The sequence below is a fragment of the Bison bison genome, unplaced genomic scaffold (assembly GCF_000754665.1).
Source record: "Bison bison bison isolate TAMUID 2011002044 unplaced genomic scaffold, Bison_UMD1.0 scf7180017864163, whole genome shotgun sequence".
Classification (NCBI taxonomy): domain Eukaryota; kingdom Metazoa; phylum Chordata; class Mammalia; order Artiodactyla; family Bovidae; genus Bison; species Bison bison.
Window position 1 is genome coordinate 8,006,200 of NW_011494735.1, and position 21,907 is coordinate 8,028,106.

Sequence of the window (21,907 nt, forward strand, 5' to 3'; positions counted from 1 at the left end):
CACACAGTCAAAGGCTTTGGCATAGTCAATAAAGTAGAAATAGATGTTTTTCTGGAACTCTCTTGCTTTTTTGATGATCCAGTGGATGTTAGCAATTTGATCTCTGGTTCCTCTGCCTTTTCTAAAACCAGCTTGAACATCTGGAAGTTCACGGTTCACATATTGCTGAAGCCTGGCTTGGAGAATTTTGAGCATTACTTTACTAGTGTGTGAGATGAGTGCAATTGTGCGGTAGTTTAACAGCTAAAGACTTTCGCCAATCTCACAATTCAGACAGTTGATAAATCTTTTCAGCTCTTACTGTCTGTTGTCTGTAGTGTTTTTTCCCTCCCTTACATCATCCTATTGATGTCACCCTAAGGCAAATCATTTACCAAGCGTAAGAATAAGAGGAGAGCTTTAAAAAAAATAATCCAGGCTCCATCGCAAACTTGTTAAATCAGAATTTTGAGGAGAGAGGCTTGGAATCTGTGCTTTTAATGGACAGCCAGATTTGCAAATTGCTAAATTAGACCATGGGTTTCCCTGTTAGCTCAGCTGGTAAAGAATTTGCCTGCAATGCAGGAGACCTGGGTTCCATTTCCATCCCTGGGTTGGGAAGATCTCCAGGAGAAGGGAATGGCAACCCACTCCAGTATTCTTGCCTGGAAAATTCCATGGACAGAGGAACGTGGAGGGCTATCGACAGAGGAACCTGGTGGGCTATCGTCCATGGGGTTGCAAAGAGTCAGACATGACTGAGCAACTTAACAAACACACACACAAAGTAGACCATGGGCTTCCCAGATAGCACTAGTGGTAAAGAATCTGCCTGCCAATGCAGGAGACATAAGAGACATGGGTTCGATCCCTAGGTTGGGAATATCCCCTGGAGGAGGGCAAGGCAACCCACTCCAGTATTCTTGCCTGGAGGACCCCATGGACAGAGGAGCCTGGTGGCTACAGTCCATAGGGTCACAAAGAGTAAGACATGACTAAAGTGACTTAGCATGCACATGCATGCAAAGTAGACCAATAACTTTCCATGACTCTTACCCTCTGCCTAAACTAAGCATTTTTCAGTTCTCTCCCCTCATCTCTTCAAGTGACATGATTTGAGTCTTGTAACCATCAATAATCTCAGATATGCAGATGACACCACCCTTATAGCAGAAAGTAAAGAGAAACTAAAGACTCTCTTGTTGAAAGTGAAAGAGGAGAGTGAAAAAGTTGGCTTAAAACTCAACATTCTGAAAACTAAGATCATGGCATCTGGTCCCATCACTTCATGGGAAATAGATGGGGAAACAATGGAAACATGACAAGGCTTTATTTCTGGGGGCTCCAAAATCACTGAAGATGCTAACTGCAAGCCATGAAATTAAAAGACGCTTACTCCTTGGAAGAAAAGTTATGACCAACCTAGACAGCATATTAAAAAGCAGAGATATTACTTTGCCAACAAAGGTCCATCTAATCAAAGCTATGGTTTTTCTAGTGGTCATGTATGGATGTGAGAGTTGGACTACAACAAAAGGTGAATGCCGAAGAATTAATGCTTTTGTGGTGTTGGAGAAGACTCTTGAGAGTCCCTTGGACTGCAAGGAGATCCAACCAGTCCATCCTAAAGGAAATCAGTCCTGAATATCCACTGGAAGGACTGATGCTGAAGCTGAAACTCCAATACTTTGGCCACCTGATGTGAAGAACTGACTCATTGGAAAAGAGCCTGATGCCAGAAAAGATTGAAGGCAGGAGGAGAAGGGGATGACAGAGGATGAGATGGTTGGATGGCATCACCGACTCAATGGACATGGGTTTGGGTAAACCCTGGGAGTTGGTGATGGACAGGGAAACCTGGCGTGCTGCAGTCCCTGGGGTCGCAAAGAGTTGGACATGACTGAGTGACTAAACTGAACTGAACCACCAGTTGCTCTTCTCTGAATGTGGTCCATTTTGTCTATAAACCTTTTAAAGCAAGAGTTTTATACTGAACCACAGAGTATAGTCTGGCCAACTTGTGAGATAATGGGACTCAGTTCAGTTCAGTTGTTCAGTCGTGTTTGACTCTTTGCAACCCCATGAATCACAGCACGCCAGGCCTCCCTGTCCATCACCAACTCCCGGAGTTCACTCAGACTCACGTCCATCGAGTCAGTGATGCCATCCAGCCATCTCATCCTCTGTCGTCCCCTTATCCTCCCACCCCCAATCCCTCCCAGCATCAGAGTCTTTTCCAATGAGTCAACTCTTTGCATGGGGTGGCCAAAGTACTGGAGTTTCAGCTTTAGCATCATTCTTTCCAAGGAAATCCCAGGGCTGATCTCCTTCAGAATGGACTGGTTGTATCTCCTGCAGTCCAAGGGACTTTCAAGAGTCTTCTCCAACCCCACAGTTCAAAAGCATCAATTCTTCGGCGCTCAGCTTTCTTCACAGTCCAACTCTCCCATCCATACATGACTACTGGAAAAACCATAGCCTTGACTAGACGGACCTTTGTTGGCAAAGTAACGTCTCTGCTTTTCAATATGCTATCTAGGTTGGTCATATCTTTTCTTCCAAGGAGTAAGCGTCTTTTAATTTCATGGCTGCAGTCACCATCTGCAGTGATTTTGGAGCCCCCAAAAATAAAGTCTGACACTGTTTCCCCATCTATTTCCCATGAAGTGATGGGACTAGACGCCATGATCTTTGTTTTCTGAATGTTGAGCTTTAAGCCAACTTTTTCACTCTCCACTTTAATGGGACTATCAATTATCTATTGTCTCCTGCATTTCTCTCGATCTGCCTTTATGCTGGACAAGTACAATCATCTCCATGCTCTGCAGCAAATTGCTACTTGATAGAATCAACTCTGATCTGTAATAACTACCAGAATATGAATCACCCAGCAAACAGATATAACTTTGGAGAATTTTAAAGCATGACTTACCTAAAAGACCTTCTGATCTCTGTTCTAAATTAAGTGGCATGCCTCCCTTTCTCTACTTTAGGTCTGAAACTTTAGGTCTGAACTTTAGGTCTGAAAGCCACAATTTATGTCAATCCTTATAATATTTTCAAATCAGTGCTCCACATTTACAGACTGTTTTTTCCACTTATAAAACATTTCAACATTATTTACTTAATCCCCTCAAAGTTCTTGTGACATGGGTCTTATCCTCATCTTACAAATGAGGAAATTAAGGCTCAAAGAGGTTAAGTGGCTTATTCAAAATCACACACAGTAAGTGAGGAAAGTTGTGACTTTAACCTCGTGTCTTGCACTTTAATCATACCTTTCTCCACTTTAAAATCCAAGTATAGTCACTTGGTCATCACCAGAAAATTAGCACCAATTAACACCAGAGTGTGATAGCTACCAGATGGTGAATTACTAAGCAAAAAGAGCCATCACCTAGAATCTGGGGAGGCATTATAACATAATACAGGAGCTAAGGAGTGGTCTCTTTGGGGTAAGGCAGCCCTGAACTGGGGTCCTAGCTCCATCTCTGACCGCCAGTGTTACCTTGAGTAAATTACATGTCCTTTGTGAGCTTTAATTTTCTGTTTCAGTTACAAAGAATAAAGGGGATAATTTTCTTTAAAGGGCTTACTGTAATGTTGGCAGGTGGTAAGTCTTCATTCTTTTTTTTTTAATTTTTAAAACCCTAAATCAAACACAATAAACAGTTTACTGAAATAAATCTGTTCAGGAATAAATACAAACCTTCTGACTTTGGTGTTCCATCCTTCATCAGTTACCTCCAGATGTCTAGGAATAGGGCTATGTGAAGACTTTGGGAAGATGGAAGACAGTCACAAGGAGGGAGAGAGTTTGAAATGATGCTTGAAGTGGAAGCCCAGAGAAGGTATGCAAATAAAGGTTAGAGCTAAGTGTAAGCTCTCAGTGACTGCCTCCCCTTGGTTATCATCACCACCAATCACTCAGGGATAGAAGAGAGAGAAAAAAGAAGCAACAACTTACAAAAGAAGGCCGTAAGTCAATATCTACTTGAGATGGGAATAAATTATTAAATGGACATACTTTATATTAAACTTATAATTTAATCACATTCATACAGAATGTGAAATGACATTCCACTTCATTCTTTCAAATTATCACTGGAAAAAGGTAAACTTGGAAATAAAAAGATAACTAGTAAGGACCTACTGTATACCACAGGGAACTCTACTCAATACTCAGTAACGGCCTAGGTGGGAAAAGACTCTAAAAAGAAAGTGGGTATATGTATATGTATAACTAATGCACTTCGCTGTACAGCAAAAACTAACACAATATTGGCAATCAACTATACTCCAATAAAAGCTTTCTAAAGGATAAGGGTTAAAAAAAGAAAAATCATCAAACCTATGTTCAACAGACATAAATAAATAAATAAATTGGTGTTTGTAACATTGAGTAAAGGTAATATTAAAATAATATTTTTCTTATTGCTCCCCCCAAAATATGTATCTTTTTAAAAGAATTAAAAGAGTAGATAAGCACACAAAAAAGTCACCTACAATCCAACCACACAGATAACTACTGTTAACATTTAGTATATAGCCTTCTAAACTATTTTCATATATATGGAAATATATGTATTTTACAAACATGGGGTCATATATAATTATTGATTGTAAACTTCTAAGTTTGTTTAAACTTCTTTCCAGATCACCAAATATTGTTTTGCAATACTAGTTGAAATGCCATACACATTTTCCCAGATACTTCATTTAGTTAGCCCCCTATTTTAGATATTTTAAGTATTTCTTTTTTTACTACCACAAAAAGAGTGATTAAAAGCATTCTTGTAGCCATATCATTGTGCATAAACATGACTGTCCAGCATTAATTCCTAGAAGTGTATTTGCTAGATTAATGGCATGCAGACTACAAAGACTTTTGACATAACTTATTAAACTGTCCAGAAAGTTACTAGCAGTGCTAATTTCCCAGACCTTGACCATCACTGGATTTGATGATACTTGAAATGTTCACTAATTTGATATATAAAAAACTATTCCTCCTTTTATTCCTTTTTAAAAATTACTAACAAGTGAATAATTTTTGCCTATACTTATTACCTGTATTTCTTATTTTGAAAAATATCTGTTTATATCTTCTGCCCATCTTTTCAATGTTTGTCTTTCTTAATTGATTTGAATATTAATTTTCTATTTGTCACATGGATTGTCTATATAATTTTTTCCAGTTTGTTTACCAGTTTTTAAAGTATTATTTTGATTTATAGAAATGTAAAATATTTAGGTAATCTAACTTAATATTATATACTTTTTCTTTTTGATTTCTGCTTTGGGAATCTTGTTTAGAAAAGCTTACTTCACCCAAATGTTATACCAATTTCCTACTTACAGTTTCCCCTAGAACTTGTATGGTCTTACTACTAATATTTAAAGTTTTTATTCATCATAGACTTCATTGGATAAGATATATTTATAAGATACTGGGTTGTAAGATATTGAGGGTGGGAGTCTAAATTTAGTTTTTAAATACTTTGTTGGTTGCCCCAACACTATTTATATATGTATTTCATTGATTCTATTTGGCACTTTTTATTCCATACATGTTAACATCTCTGAAACCTGAATGTGTCTGTAATAAACATTTCACAACCTACTTGGCAAGTTTTTTCTTTTCTTAGTGCTACTTGAAATAATAATAAATCCTTTAATTAAGGGCTTCTTAGATTTGACAATCATAGTATTTCCTTCTAATATTTCACTAAGTGTTTCTTTTTTAATTAAAGAATGCACTTGGAATTTTATAAAAATCTCTCCTGGGAATATACTAAAAATTTCCATAAGCTATTCTGGTACTGAACTATTCATACATTCCTAAGCTAAGCCCTACTTTACCATGGCATATTACTCACTCAACACAGTGTTGGTCCTTATATCTACTTTCATAAATAAGATCAGTCTATAGTTTTCCTTTGTAATGTCTCTGTCACATCTTGGTTTTAGAGGTATGTTCAGTTCAGTTCAGTTGCTCAGTCGTGTCTGACTCTTTTGAGACCCCATGAATCGCAGCACGCCAGGCCTCCCTGTCCATCACCAACTCCCGGAGTTCACCCAGACTCATGTGCATCGAGTCGGTGATGCCATCCAGCCATCTCATCCTCCACCATCCCCTTCTCCTCCTGCCCCCAATCCCAGAGGTATGTTACCTTTGTCAAAGAAGTTGATAAGCTTTCTTCTATTTTCTGTGATTGACACAGTTTATACTAGCATAGGGATAATTTTTTTTTCTGTAAAAGTCTAAGCTGGTTTGTGATAACTCTTGATTGGTTATAGAGTTACTGGTCAATTCATTTATAATTCTTCTTTAGTCAAATTTTTTATTTTTAGAAAACTATGCTGAGATTTTAAATTCATGAGAATAGGGTTTTACATAGTATTCTCTTACATTTTCTGTATCTGATTTTATCCCATTTTCATACCTAGTGTTTTGACATTCCTATGTTCCTTTCTTGTTTCTTTTCTATTTGGCTTGATAGAAATAGTTCTGTTCATTGGTCTTTTCGAAGATCAACTTTTTGGATTTACTTAATTCTAATATTTTATTTTTCAAGTTAATTTATCTAAGTGCTTTTAATATCTTCTGTTTGCCTCTGATTTTCCACCTGATTGCCTATGATGTGCCTAGATGTGGCTTTCTTTAAATTCATCCTGCTTCAGTTTTGTAGCATTGTTTGAATCTGTGACTTGAGTTTTTTCCTCACTTTGAGAAAATTCTTGACTATCATGTCCTTCAAATGTTGCTTCTTTCCCATTATCTTTTTCTTCCCTTTCTGTGGTTCTAATATATTTGGAAAAGACTCTGATGCTGGGAGGGATTGGGGGCAGGAGGAGAAGGGGACGACAGAGGATGAGATGGCTGGATGGCATCACTGACTCCATGGACAAGAGTCTGGGTGAACTCCGGGAGTTGGTGACGGACAGGGAGGCCTGGCGTGCTGAATTCATGGGGTCGCAAAGAGTCGGAAACGACTGAGCAACTGAACTGAACTGAACTGAATATATTAAACCTGAAACTGTGTATCTTATATTACCTTACCAATACCTTTTCATATTTCTAGCTCTCTTGGCTTGTCTGAATCTATCTACTTACCTGTTTTCTGTTCATTAGCCCTGCATTCTTCTATGTCTCATACGATATTAAATTCATCTCATGTGTTTCTATTTCAGTTATTGCATTTTCAGACCTAGAACTATTTTATTCTTAACAACAGATTTCTGTTCTCTGGTGAAATTCTCCATCTCGCAATCTATTTTCATAAATATATTAATCACAGTTATTTTAAGTCTGTGCCTGATGACTTGACTATCTGGATATCTGAGCCATTTACAGACCTGTTTCTTTTGTCAATTTATTTCCCTTGGTCCTTTACTTTGGTATGCCTGGTAATTTTTGATGAATGCCAGACATTGTGTATGAAAAATTGGACTCTGAATGATGATGATGTAATCTTCTACAGAGGGTTTATCCTATTCTCTGATAGGCAGCTGGAATGGGGTGGGGAAGGGGGAAAGATTAACTTAATCTAATCAGGGACTGAACTCTGTTGGGGTTGGGTTGCAGTTTTTGATAAATTTGGTCTACCTTTGATTTGTCCCCATTATACTGGTGTGCTAAAGCTCAAAAAAGACTATTGTTATAATTTTTAAAACTTTGGGATATAGTTGCTGAACATAAACAATATTAAAAACCAATTATATAAATTTAGAATTAAATTATAAACAAAGATAATACATATTCAAAATTCACCTCTTCTAAATTTTCAACTAAATTTAACTATTGTTCTATGCTATTTACATCTGTGTATTTGTATTATAAAAATACTGTATAATGATGTTACTACACATCTCTTGTCAACTCCACATTCAGTAATATGAGAGTTGTAACTTGAAATAGCCTAAGGTGGAAGTATCTGCACCACAAGAATCAGCAAGCCCTACCAATCAGGGTTTATCATTTTGTAGATTGTTTGGACCAGCTGTTCTCAACTGTTGGTAATTGTGGCTGCCCACCCCCACCCCAGGGTATTTGACAATTCTTGGGATTATATTTGTCATGATGGTGGGGAGGGGGTGGGAGAAAAAGAGGGACAAGAGCTACAGCTATCTGGTGGGTAGAGAATAAGGATGGCCTAAACATCCAAAAATGTATAGGGCAGCCCCCTATGACCAGGTATTATCCAGCCCAAACGTCAATAGTACTAAGGCTAAGAAATCCTAGTCTCCTGGCATTTCTGCTTCTAAACATCTGGAATCTTTACCTTTCTCCCATTGCCTAGAACTGGCAAACGCCTTTGAGGAAAGAAGTGAGCATTTTATCCCAGTTTATTTTGTTGTTCCTACTGTAATTTTTCTAGTGTTTTGAGTCACTATTTAGTTCAGTTGTTTTTAATCCTTCTTATATTTAATAAACATGTTTGACTACATTTGATATCACTTTTGGTAGCTGACCTGGTCTATTTTCACTTTCTGCTCTTTTCAGTCTTCCTTGTAAAAGGTCCCAGCCATGTCCATCTCTGCCTTAGCTGGAATAGGTGCATCTTTGCAGTTGCAAGCAGTGCTACTGTTGAAAGAAGCATCCACTAAAATTAAGTTCCCTGAGAGGTCTCCAGATGTTAGCTTGAAAAGTGCGGCAGGGGGTAACAATTTAGAGACTCCACGTTTTTATTTATACTTCTACCATTCCAGTATCAACTTGAATCATTTAACTCTGCTGTTACTCTTGATTTACTGGAACTAAAGCCATTTATTTAATAAATAATTTAAGTAGCCAGGCTATGTAGCATCTTAGCTCAGTTGGTAAAGAATCCACCTGCAGTGCAGGAGACCTGGAGTCAATCCCTGGGTTGAGAAGATCTCTGGAGAAGGCAAAGGCTACCCATTCCAGTACTCTGGCCTGGGGAATTTAATGGACTGTATAGTCCACGGGGTTGAGAAGAGTCAGACACTACTGAGCGACTTTCACCTTCATACCCCTGCACAGGGTGCAGATGCTAGCTGCAAAAGTCCCACATCATGACCTCTTCTCTCTAGAGGTTTCTAGATTTGTTAGGGACAGACTTGTAAGTAACTAATGTATTAAAACTCTCAGTTACTTCATCTACGTTCCATTATTTGGGGACTTTAGAATCCACATTAAATTATTGGATAGAAACTGACTTAATTTTAGATTTGTATGCTACTTATATTTTACCATGTAAAATTTTAAAGCTGCAGTCTTCACAAACCTTATTTATATTTATATCTTTATATCTTTTTAAAGTATCTAAAAATTGAAAAAAAAAAAATCTTTTGACCTCGCTGCACAGCATGTGGGATCTTAGTTCCCTAAGCAGGAATTGAATCTGCACACCCTGCATTGGCAGCATGGGGAGTCCTAACCACTGGACCACCAGCGAAGTCCCTTAACTATTTTCTAAATTGAAGTATAGTTATTTTACAATGTTGTGTTAGTTTCAGATATATGGCAAAGTGTATCAGTTATACATATATGTACATATGTTTGTTCTTCAGAATCTTTTTCATTATAGGTTATTAGGACTATAGTTCCTCATGGGTCCTTACGGTTTATCTAGTTTATATATAATAGTATGTATATGTTAATCCCAAACTCCTAATTTACCTCTCCCCATCACTATCCCCTTTGGTAAACATGAATTTTTTTGCTTTCTGGGTCTGTGAGTCTATTTCTGCTTTGTAAATAAGTTCATTTGTATCTTTTTCTTAGATTCTACATGTAAGTGATATCATATGATATTCATCTTTCTCTGACTTATTTCACTTAATAATCTCTAGGTCCTCCATGTTGCTGCATATGGCATGTCATTCTTTTTATGGCTAACTAATATTCCATTGTATATATGTGCCACATCTTTATCTGTTCATCTGTCTATGGACATTTAGGTTGTTTCTATGTCTTGGCTATTGTAAACAGTGCTGTTATGAACACTGGGGTTCATGCATCTTTTCTAATTATAGTTTTGTCTGGATATATGCCCAGGAGCAGGATTGCAGGATCATATGGTAACTATTTTTAGTTTTTTGGGGAATCTCCATACTGTTTCCCACAGTGCCTGCACCAACAGTGTAGGAGGGTGCCCTTTTCTCCACACCCTCTCCAGCATTTATTATTTGTAGACTTTGATGATGGCCAGTCTGACAGGTATGAGGTGATACCTCATTGCAGTTTTGATTTGCATTTCTCTACTGACTGCTGATATTGAGCATCTTTTCAAGTGCCTGTTGGTCATCTGTATATCTTATTTGGAAAAATGTCTATTCTTTTATCAGGTTGTTTGCCTTTTTGCAAGCCGGATGAGTTGTTCTTTATATCTTTTATAGCATGTTTATGTGTTTATTTCATTTGGTACAGAAGTACTATCAGTTAGAAAGGGCTAATGTTATTCTTACCATTTTACAGATGAGAAAAATGAGGTGGAATGTTTAAGTAACTTGCTCACGGTTATGCAGTTAAGTCCATGCTGGAACTTCATAAAACTTTATTTCTGCTTGGTACTCTGGATAGCTTCTGCACTTTTCTTTGATAATATTATGTGGTGGGTCACTTATCCATGTATAAGACACACTGAAGACATGTATCTGAGTGAAAATTTATGCAATTCTCATTGAACTGATGACCATGTTTTGAAAAAAGTATTATTCATTTATAAGAAGAGCAGCTTTGTGGACTGCCTCAGAAGTACTGGCTAAAACTTGTACATTATAAACTGTCTTCAAATAATTTCAAAGTCTGTGAATGGGAATAACAGATGTTCATTAATTTTCTGATGTATTTTCATATAATTAGGATAAATTTACATGAATTATAGTTTTAAAAGTTTTGCCTATTATGTTTCCCAATTTATTATGCATTCTAATTCACTAAGAAAAAACTAATCTATTTCTGTCTACATTGGAAAAATTAAACAACTAGGATTTAGTTAAGGAAATAGAAGGCAAGATTACCTTTCCCCATTTTTCCCCATTCCAAGATACACAGACAGTGCTGTACCCAATGTCAACTATCCAAAGATTTTATGTGTAATTATCACTTCAATTTTTCTATATGTGTCTATGTAGTTTTTAATTAGAGAAATGCAGTTACAATTATCTTTGCATATTGTCAGACTTTGAATCATGCCTTACTCTAGTTTTCAAGTTTCTCAAACTGGAGTTGTTCTTTATGTTATGCTATGCTTTTATGATTTTACTATTTATGCTTTTCTTTTGATGGTTTAATGAATCAGGTTTAATTAGTCAGAAAAACTAACAATATTTTTCTCTCCCTATCTTTGCCAGTAATTCCATGAAGTACTTTTCTTTCATTCTAGCTGTGGTCTTGCCCTGAGCTTTCAGGTGATTTGAAGACAGAACAGTAATTCTCTACATTACAGATGCTTTCCCTGTATATCATTGTAAGTATGGACAAGACAGAAAGGATCAATGGGATGAGAGAAGTCAATTTGGTATTCTCTTCAAAATAATATATGAGTTATTTAGATATAACAAAAGTTTAAGTCACTACTCAGAAATCTAGTTCATTTCATAATGGTTTCACCATACTGGAGAGCTTACTTTGTTAAAGGATTTAGAATGAGGTGAAGGGCAATTCAGGTCTTTTAAATTCAAGTTAAATGTACTTTGTTAAAGGTTAAGAAACATTTGCTAGAATTATGAACAATTTCCAGCTAGAGTTCCATAAAAAGAAAGCTTGAAGTTAAATTCATGCTACTCTTCCTGGTAGAATTCCATAGTGACTGGAATGGTTTATGAGTAGATATCATATGGATAGGAAAAGAATTGGAAGAATGGAATTTAAATAGAAAGTAAGGATGAAAAACTCCTTCATTCTTCCCCTATCTCCTCCCCCTCTGTGCTTCCAACACACACACACACACACACACACCACTCTATCAGAAGAGGGAAAACTTATGTTGAAAGTCTCCTTTAGTAATAATAAATGGAATAGAATAGTTGAATAAATTGTGTGTGGTACTGAACTGGAATTTCTTCAGTGAAATGGCTTATGTTCTTAGAGAGCTGAAAAAAGGCTTAAATCTTCTAGTAGCCTGGAATAAGATTGCACAGGAGGCGCATGTGAAATGCAGCATGTGTGAACAGTTTTGCCGCAGAGTCCCATCTGAAACAGCAACATAGCTGGAGCAGTGACTCACCACACTAACATCTACTGTTAACAGACAGACGCTCTCTAGTAAAGCCTGCACTTTCTCATGTTAGAAGGAGCTTCTTAGACTGTTGTGATGGTATGATATGTTCCTCAAACTTGGTCAGGCCACTTGAATTTAACATTGTTGAATACTTGCCATATACTTGGCATTTTTCTTACACCTGTTTGGTTTTATTTTCCCCACTTTATAGGTGATGAATTTGAGGTCACACATCTGGCTTGGTATTCAATTCAACCCATCAACTGATTTTAGCCCGTGCTTGTTCTGATTGTCTGATAAAAATGAAGATATAAAGAAATTTCAAGATAGAAGGAAAGACATTTAAAAGAGCTCATGTCAGGTGGCCTCAATTTTCTCAGAAATATAGGGACAGAATTTAAAACAGAAAAGTGATAAAAAAAATTTGGAACACAGTTCCTTGAGAAACTGTAACGGGGGGTTAGTAGTGAAAATAAAATGACTTTCCAGTTTTAATAACTAGAATCCAGCCCAGAAATCCAACTGCTGCCCTACTTCTCAGATGGTAAATGGCCTGATAGCTTCCTAAACACTGGCTACATCTTCCTGCTCAGACTCCAAGGGACTTCCCTGAGGATAGCCGCCAGCCTGAAGCTGAGTTCTTCTTAATGGCCTGCCATGATGCATCTGCTTATTTTGATTCAGCCCTCCCTGATGCCGGGAAAGATTGAGGGCAGGAGGAGAACAGGACGACAGAGGGTGAGTTGGCATCATAGATTGAATGGATGTGAGCTTGGGCAAACTCCAGGAGATGGTGAAGGACAGGAAAGCCTGGCGTGCTGCAGTCCACGTAGCAGCAAAGAGTTGGACACGACTGAGCGACTGAACAAGACAACAGCCCTCCCCAGATTGGAAGAGTCTTCAATTTTCAACTTAAATACTATGACAAAGGCAGATTTTTCAAGGAATTGAGGTGTGTGTGTATGCGTGTATGTATGTGTGTTGCATTTGTTCAAGTATGCCGAGTAAACTAATCAGATATGAGTGATCAAAATAAAATTTTAAAATTCATTTTCCTATAATTAACTTTGTTCTTTCCTAAAAGTTTGAGTATTACTGTTTTGAATCCATGTACACCATCTGTATGTTCTTCACAAGATACTTATCCTCTCAGTTTCTTCATCTATAAAATGTTTTGCTGTGAAGACTGAGTTAAATACAAAGCACTTAGAACCATAATAAGCAAGAAGTAAGTGCTATGTACTCTTGATTATTATTTACTATTATTATTATCCTCATCATTAGTGAACCTGTGTAAAATGAGCTATTAATTCAGTGCAAGGCCTTATTAGTAAACATGTAGAAAATAAAAACTGTCTTATGTGGCTCCTGAAAACCTTAAAATTATTAGGAGCTGATTAATATGGTTAACACTGAGGTTTATCAGCTGACAAGGAAAAACGTTCCCACTGAAGCTACTAAACCCCTGTTTTCTTTTCTTTTCAGCTCCAGAAATCTATCTTGTGAACTGTTCTGGCTTAATTCCCATTTTCATCATGCGTTTGTCTTATTCAAAGTCTTTCCACAGTCTATCTCACAAACTTCAGACATGCCTCTGATCAACAAACAAATATTTGGTGGCTATTTTATGCCAGAGGCTAGAGATATAAATAGATATAAATAGCGCTTCCCTTGTAGTTCAGTTGGTAAAGATCTGTCTGCAACACAGGAGACCCAGGTTTAATCCCTGGGTTGGGAAGATCCTCTGGGAAAGGAAATGGCAACCTCCTCCAGTATTCTTGCCTAGAGAATCCCATGGACAGAGGAGCCTGGCGGGCTATAGTCCACAGGGTCGCAAGAGTCAGACACAACTTAGCGACTAAACCACCAGAGATATAAATACGACTAAGGCATGGCCTTGCAACTGTGGAGTTTACTTACTAGTGAGCAGACAGGCACATAAACAGATAATTACAAAACAAAGTGGGACTTCCCAGGTGGCGCTAGTGGTAGAGAACCCGCCTGCCAATGCAAGAGACCTGAGACACAGATTCAGTCCCTGGGTCAGGAAGATCCCCCGGAGGAGGGCATGACAACCCACACCAGGATTCTTGCCTTGGAGAATCCCACGGACAGTGGAGCCTGGAGGACTTCAGTCCACGGGGTTGCAAAGAGTTGGACACGACTGAACAACTTAGCATGCACTCACGCAGAGAACAAAGCAGAAAGTGCAATGAAGGAAATGCATGCATACAAGATGCTATGGGAGCAGAGATGAAGAACGCCAGAGTTCACCCTGGAAGGCTCAGATTTGGCTTCTGGAGGAAAGGATGCCAAGGCTTAAAGAATTTCAAGCAGAAACTTAAAAGGCTTCGCTGGGATCCCAAGACTTCCTTATTTGCTCCTTTTAACCCTCTAGACATTTCACCATTACTCCCAACATAACTCACCTCCCAACTCCTTCTGCACCAGTCTCAGAACTGTTTCCTTGAAAAACCCAGTTTTGATCCTATCTCTAATTCCTTACCTCGTATGGTATTCTCTATCAGATGTTCTCTGCCTGGTGGTGTGTTCTCATCTCCTCCATGAAAACAGACCCTACTGGAATACAGTCACATACTCTCCTATTACTCACGAAAGCACTTCAAACAGGTATGTGCAGATTAATGTTGTTTCTCCACAGTTTGTCATTATTTATTGTTTATCATATCACACCAACAAAACTATAAATACATTAAGGAAAAAAAGTGTTCACAAATTTATTTTGTTTCACAATACCTGGCAAAGTGTGAGCAAAATCCAAGATGTCAAAAATACTTTCTGAATTAAATTATTTCACCAATGCCTTTTATGGTTTATCTGATGTGCAATAAATTCATTTTATGAAAGTTTAGAAGTTCAAATAGCCAGAGAAGAGAACATTCTTACTTCTGTCAGTTAATTTACTAACTGAAAGTCAGTAGTACTATATGAGAAATAAACTTAGCTTGGTAGAATTTGTGAATGTGAAGAAAACGTGAACCATGGAATAAATTACGCAGTTGGTTTATAAAGCAGCCTGTGAATAACGTTCTTGTACTTGGTAAGCAGTAAAAAAGCAGTATATTGTTGAGAGGGAATGTACTTAGGGGAGAGTACAAGTTTTGAATGGCCTTTTATGTAAGGAAGTATTTTATATATACATATATATATCAGTCAAGTAAATGAAGAGAATTATACATATATGTGAATGTGGGCACATACACACACAAAATGAGTGTGAGTAAGGTAACAGAAATGGCAGTTGGAAAAACAACCTTTTCATACTGCTAATGATTTTAAACTCAGCACTTCCTTCTTATTACTTTTTATTTATCTGTTTTCCTCCCACTGTTATTTGTCCTATTGTTCCTCTATTTAGTCTTTTCTGCCGAATTTTCTCTCCTCACTCCCTCCTAACAAACAAAACCTCCACACACTTTCTCATTCACACTCATACTAACCCAAGTTAATTGTTCCCACACTTTGTGTTCAAAGTATGAAACCAGCTATATCAAGAGGGGGTCTGACAGTGAAGCCATTAATTCACTAGACTACTGAGTGGCTTTCAAACTTTTGCTCACGAATCCCTAAAAGAATTTTGAATAAAACAGAGACTCTGTGCCAGTTATCAATACATTGCCTCTCACCTCTAAATGTATCTTCCTCACCTGCTTTGCTAAAATGGAGCTGGGACCTTTAAATATTTTTTTTTATTTGTCAGCCAACACGATATTAAACTTTGTCAGTAGAGGACACAGGAGAAGGATACAGGAGAAGGAGGTTTTTCCTTCTTGGTTTCAGTATGCTTTCCAAACAGGCTCCTGCAGAGCCCGCTGCCTCCCTGGCATGTGGCTCACGTGGTGCATGGAGTGTCCCGTACTTGCAGGCCCTAGCAATGGGGACAGCTTCCCCAGCACCCAACTCCCTGGTATACACAGCCTCTCTGGTTGCCGACACTTTGAGCCACGCTGCTTCTCTGGCGATGGCTCCTGTGACTCCAATCTCCTCTGCAGCAAGGTGCTGGTTTCAGGGCATGGGGATGGGCAGCGCCTGGTGGCCAGCAGCCTGCCCTGGCACCTCCCTCAGGTAGTTTTGGAGTGGAGGGCCCCCAGTGAGACACTTCCCTGCAAAGAGCTTTCCCCAGCACCCCAGAAGGGAGGTATCCAGTAAATTCCAGGAGGCAGATTCCCAGAAAGTTGCACCATCGTAGCCCCACAGTGACTCCTGGGCCATCAGCCCCTGGAAACAGGGGCAGTTTGCAGGGGAAGCTTTCCCTTGAGGTCTGTCTCAGCCCTAGGGGTCATGGTCACTTCCTGTATTTGCTGTCTCTATATTCTTCAGAATTTCTATTTGCTTCTTACCTACCAATCCCTCATCACCACCATTCTCTGTCACATGTAGTCATTCTCTGTATTAGACTTTCCTGTTCAAATTATTGTGTGGCTTCTGTATCCAGATTGGGTGCTGACTGATACACACTTCCTCATACATTTTAATGTGATAGCTAAAATTTCTTACCAAGAAGTTAAATAATTGAAAAAAGATAAATTATCTGGTGTTCTGAATATAGACATTCTTAAAATATATTTTTGTCAAAACCGTAGAGTGATGTATCTAGATCAGTTAACGAATGGAGAAGACTACTGTATAACCTGATTGCAAACTGTCTCAAGTAAATTGGACTTATTTCCTGTACACACATATATACACAAAGACTTTCATCTGAAAATTTTGAACAAATATGTCCGTACATGTTTTCATGACACACATCTCACTTATGACTGGTAGAACATGGATAGACAGACAGACAGATGGAGCGATAGATAACAGACAGCTGGCAGGCAGACTGAGTATCTCCAAGATGAAATACTGTTTCAATACTTTTTTTTTTTAACCAGTTCAATACTTCTCAATGTTTTATTTTTGTTTTTTTTTTTTTGTTTTTGGTTTTTTGGCCTTGCTTTCAAGGGTCTTTCCAGAAGTAATGCATTCCTGAACTGTCGTTTTGCTCAATGCCTTAGAGATTTTTACCCTGTGATGATAAATCATAGTAAGCATTGGGATGGGTGGAAGCTATGCCATCCTTTGTGAAGTGGGAGAAGGGGAACCATGACAGAGGAGATTGGAAGGACGAGGTGGCAGACTACAGACTCCCTCAGTAACAGACAGCAGTTTCAAGAAAATGCTTGCATAGGGCTGAGGATCAGAAAATTGCTTCCCTCAAAGCTGTTCATGCCCTGTGGACACCCAGGGTACAAGTTTTCCAGTATGAAGAAAGCAGCGCCAGACCAAAGAACTACTGCATTCTATACTGAAGGCCAAAGAGAGATACTGTTCCCCCTAAAACTGACAAGAAACCAAGTGGGACAAGTTCAGCATTTTTTTTTCATGTAATGTAGACTAAAAATATTAAATTATATTCCATAAAAATTTAGAAACTAAAAGCTTTCCTTACAAGAATGCTAGTTTCCTTTAGAGTCAGTATCACATCAAATATGAAACTCCTGAACCCCACCAGTACCTATGGTTGAATAAAGGTCTTGCTTTTACTATTTGTGACTCAAGATGTCACATGGCTTAAATCCTTCATTTACAGTGGCTCTGTTTCTTATTTAAAACAGTGAGTTTTCCTTAGATCCACTACTTCACTGCATCATATAATAAGGAAAGAAATGAAGAATCTTAAACAAAAGCAAAGGAGATGTGGCCAATTTTTACCATTTGGGATATTAACAAGTTTAACATGTCTCGGCAACTATCTTAAGTGTTATATCAACTATTATGACACAAACTAAAGGTGTTGAAATATAAAGACGTGTGTTTTCTGAGAGGAAATGGGTGACAATTTGAAGGGCTGGTTTTTTTTAACAGAATGAATAAATACATAAGAATTCAGAACAGATTCTCAACCAATACTAATGTGCAATAAGGTTTATGCAAGTTAAGAAAGATTTTAAACTCAAAAAAAATTTTTTTAAGGAAACTACTGTTTTCTGTTATTTCTGGGAAATCTGTAAATGCTAGTGTTTTCAAAAGGAAACATTTGCGAGGAGATATTAAGTATGTTTTACAAGCTACACATATCAGATTCTTGTTTGTGCATTTCCCCTAAGAAATTTGTAATTCGGTTTTAAATAAATGACACTTACTCGCAATTAAAGTTTCTTTTTATTCCCCTAAATCAGCATCTCCATGGGGAGTATGGGGCTCCTAGGATTTTTTTCTTCCTAAATAAATACATTTTTAATAAAGAGTTTTCTTTCTTGGATAACATCCATAATCTCTAGAATACAATGTCTGACTTAACTATTCCATTAAAAAAAAAAATCTATGTACTGCCTGTTTTATAGTAATCTATTGGGATCTTTAAAATAAAAGATTTTCGATCAATGCAAAACTTTAAACTCAGAGTATGTAATTTACTTACATATGTATAAATATTTGTTATAATTCCCACTTGACTGTCAATAAAGGTATTGCCCTTTACTGCAGAAGTGTGAATAATCCAGTTGGTGGATAATATTCAATCTGAAGGATGCATGTAAAGAACTTCCAATATGGTCCAATAAATAAATTTAGGGCCATCACTTGGTGATAGAAAAATAAATAAATATAGACATTTTTATGTTCACCAAAATCCCTTTCATAGCTCTGCTAAGCACCTTGGTTACTGAGATGAACAAGTTAATGCTAGGTATTTTAAAAGATTCGAGTAACAAGAAATCAGCCAAACTGATTTCTACCGAACTGGTAATTTATTATGAAAGCCAATAATTACTTTTGTTTTGTGGTGGGGGGGCAGGGAGTAGAAAAATTAGAAATAAGAAAATTTAGGAATGGGAAGATCGAATGCGAACAGGCAAAATCAAGCTCGTTACCATCTGTGATTTGCTCACATCCTTAGGTTTTTAATATACTTACTTAAACAACGGAGTTCCACAAACAACACATTTGTATATTCCAGGATCTTTGTGATGTGTATATTCTCCTTCGAAGGCACTGATACACAATAAACAGAGAATAAAAAAAATTAAACAAAGTTAGCATTATTTCTTATAGAACGTATTTGCTTAAAATATATTTCTCTAATAAATCTTTCAAGGGCTTTTTGTTTTAAAATGAGAACAGACCAAACATATGGAAATCTGAACATTACTAATATATTTCAAATCTGTATAATAAAATGTGCATATAACTACTGCAAACTAATACAGGTTAAATTTAAAAAAAAATCAAGCCATCTAGTTATGTAATGCTTAGAAACTTTTTTTCCTATTAAAAAAAAAAGCTTGTAGTTCAGATTCACAGAGAAAAACAGTATTACATGAGATTTCTGCTCCTCTACAGTGTCCAAGAATGTATACCAGAAAATACAGAAGGGTTCAACACTTCAAGTGGAAGGAGTCTTGTTTTCTGGTTTGAAAAGGAATATTGCAGCTTTAAGGGAATATTTTTCTAAGTTAACAATCTTAAAGGCTAGGAGGTCATTCAGCTAATACAAATCAGCTGTGCTAGCCCAACAAAAAGTCTATGTGCTCTGCAGCTTGTTTTTATTATCCTTTCACCCTCTTTATGAGGTCCAATTTTTTATAAACAGAATTTTTAAGAATGACCTAATCTCTAGTTGTTTGTGTGCATTAAATCATTTTGCTAGTCATGTACACAACAGGACGAGTGGACGTCTCGGGCGAGACCCGAGTCCATCTCTAGCTCCTTGCGGGGTGAGGGTGGACTTTGTCAGAGATTCAACATTTGGTCAAGTCAGTAAACAGTATATACTGTGACAGGAAGAGAGTGTTGCCTATTAACAAAGACCCCATGTGTGGTAAAGAGCTCTTTCAGTTCATGAATGAAAACAAGAAGTTACATCATTAATAAATTTGGATCAGAGGTAAGTTACGGCCTTATGCCAAGCTCCATGGTATAAATTAGACAACAAAATGGTCAGACTCTGGCAAGTTACCTTTGAGCTGGAATCAGCTGAGAGAGACTTTATTCACCAAAAACAGTCTTGGAAGTGAACAAACTCTTTTTTCAGGACTTAGGGCGAACTTCCAAGGACCAAAGCCATGTGAGGGCAGTTATTGAAAATTTTTGACATTCCAACCACAAATGAACCAATAAATACTTTCTCCACATGTGCTTCAAAAAGAAATTGGAGTGGGGTAGAAAGGAACTAAATTATGCTACCTTCTTTTTGCAGCCAAAACATCTATACTTACAATGGCCACCTTCAAGTTTTCAGCATCCTGGCAAAGTGCCATTCCCTCATGGTTTTGCTTACTGTGATGTCTTCCCAAAAAACGTACCTAAATCGCTATTACTTCCACACATTTTGTAGTAAACTAAAAACAGGCCCTTAACAAAAGCCTTGTGACTTTACAAAAGATAGAGTGTTCATTAAATGGGGGAAAGAATAAATAAAACTTAGTCTTAATCTAAACAATACCATTTTCAACCTTTTCAAGGATACTAATTTGTAGACTTTAGCAAATAAATGCAGAATCCTTTGAATTAAATGGCAAGGGAGAGGATTCAAAGGTTGGAGCAGGGGTACAGACGATGAAGAAAACTAGCTCTTGCCTAATGACATGCTCGTAAGCTTGCCTTACCTTTCGGTCCCTTTCTCCTGAGTGACATGGTATTGCAGGGGTGTTAGCCGCTTCCTCAGTTCCTGCTGGGAAAAGACCACCTTACAGTTCTTTTTATCCCTACATGACCCTGGAAAAAGAGAGGATATGGGAGAAGGAGGACTTTTAGCTTCAATCCTAAATAATTGCTTTGGCTGACCGCCACAACACAGCTTCTGCTGTCACTTGTCAATGACCAGAGCAGTCCCTAACACACTCGACAAACTTACCTGAACTGCAGTTACTTCTCTCAATTTAGAAAGAAAGGTACTCAAGATTCAAGAGATTCCACTGGTGCACTAATGATGTGCTACAGCCAAAGCTGCTAGCACGAGACAGTAAAAACCCATTGAACATTCACAAAATGGGAATACATCCTTTATGTCTTCCAATACCTTGAATTTTTTTTACAAACAAATTCAAAAAGCATAACTATTTATAAGCATTTCTGCTGTATGTATAAGATGATGGGCATATTATGTTAAACAGTAACTCTCCATTCAATTAGTAGAAGAGCTTGAAACCGTCCTCCTTCAATTTCCATCCTGGGTGATTTAAATACTATCCTAGTTATTTACGGAACCTGAGAGATGCATTTTTCCACAACTAGGAATTGCGATTCTTTGTGATTCTGTTGGGGCTTCCCCAGTGGCTCAGCTGGTAAAGAATCTGCTGGAATGCAGGAGACAGAGGAGACGGGAGTTCGATCCCTGAGTTGGGAATATCCCCTGGAGAAGGGAAGGGCTACCCACTCCAGTATTCTTCCTGAAAAATTCCATGAACAGAGAAGCTTGGAGGGCTACAGTCCATAGGGTTGCAGAGTCGGAAAAACTGAAGCAAATGAGCACAGCACAGTCGTTCTGTCAGAGGCCTCACCGGGTTCTGAAGAGTCCTTTAAAATAAATATCTCTTGCAAGACTGTATCTTACCGTGTTTAAATGGGCAAGAAACTTGTAACAGACTCCAGAAGAAGGCATGTATACTAATATAGTTTCAAGAAGTTCCAAAAAAAGAGTGAGAAAAATAAGGAAGGTGGGAAAGACAAAGAAAAGAAAATTGGATTTTATTTACAGACCTATATTTTCCTTTTGTAAAGTATACCTAGGA

At 37.7% G+C, this 21,907-nt stretch overlaps 1 protein-coding gene across 3 annotated transcripts in view; it reads right to left on the reverse strand.

The window, feature by feature from the left end:
- The window catches only part of MSRB3 (methionine sulfoxide reductase B3), a 182,809-nt gene that overhangs the window by 101,838 nt on the left and 59,064 nt on the right, over positions 1-21,907 (reverse strand). For all 3 annotated transcript variants that reach the window (XM_010841577.1, XM_010841576.1, XM_010841578.1), the window contains exons 3-4: positions 20,783-20,891; positions 19,092-19,169 (exon numbers count right to left, since the gene is read on the reverse strand). In XM_010841577.1, the coding sequence (XP_010839879.1) occupies positions 19,092-19,169; positions 20,783-20,891 (187 nt within the window). The remainder of the gene's footprint in view (positions 1-19,091; positions 19,170-20,782; positions 20,892-21,907) is intronic.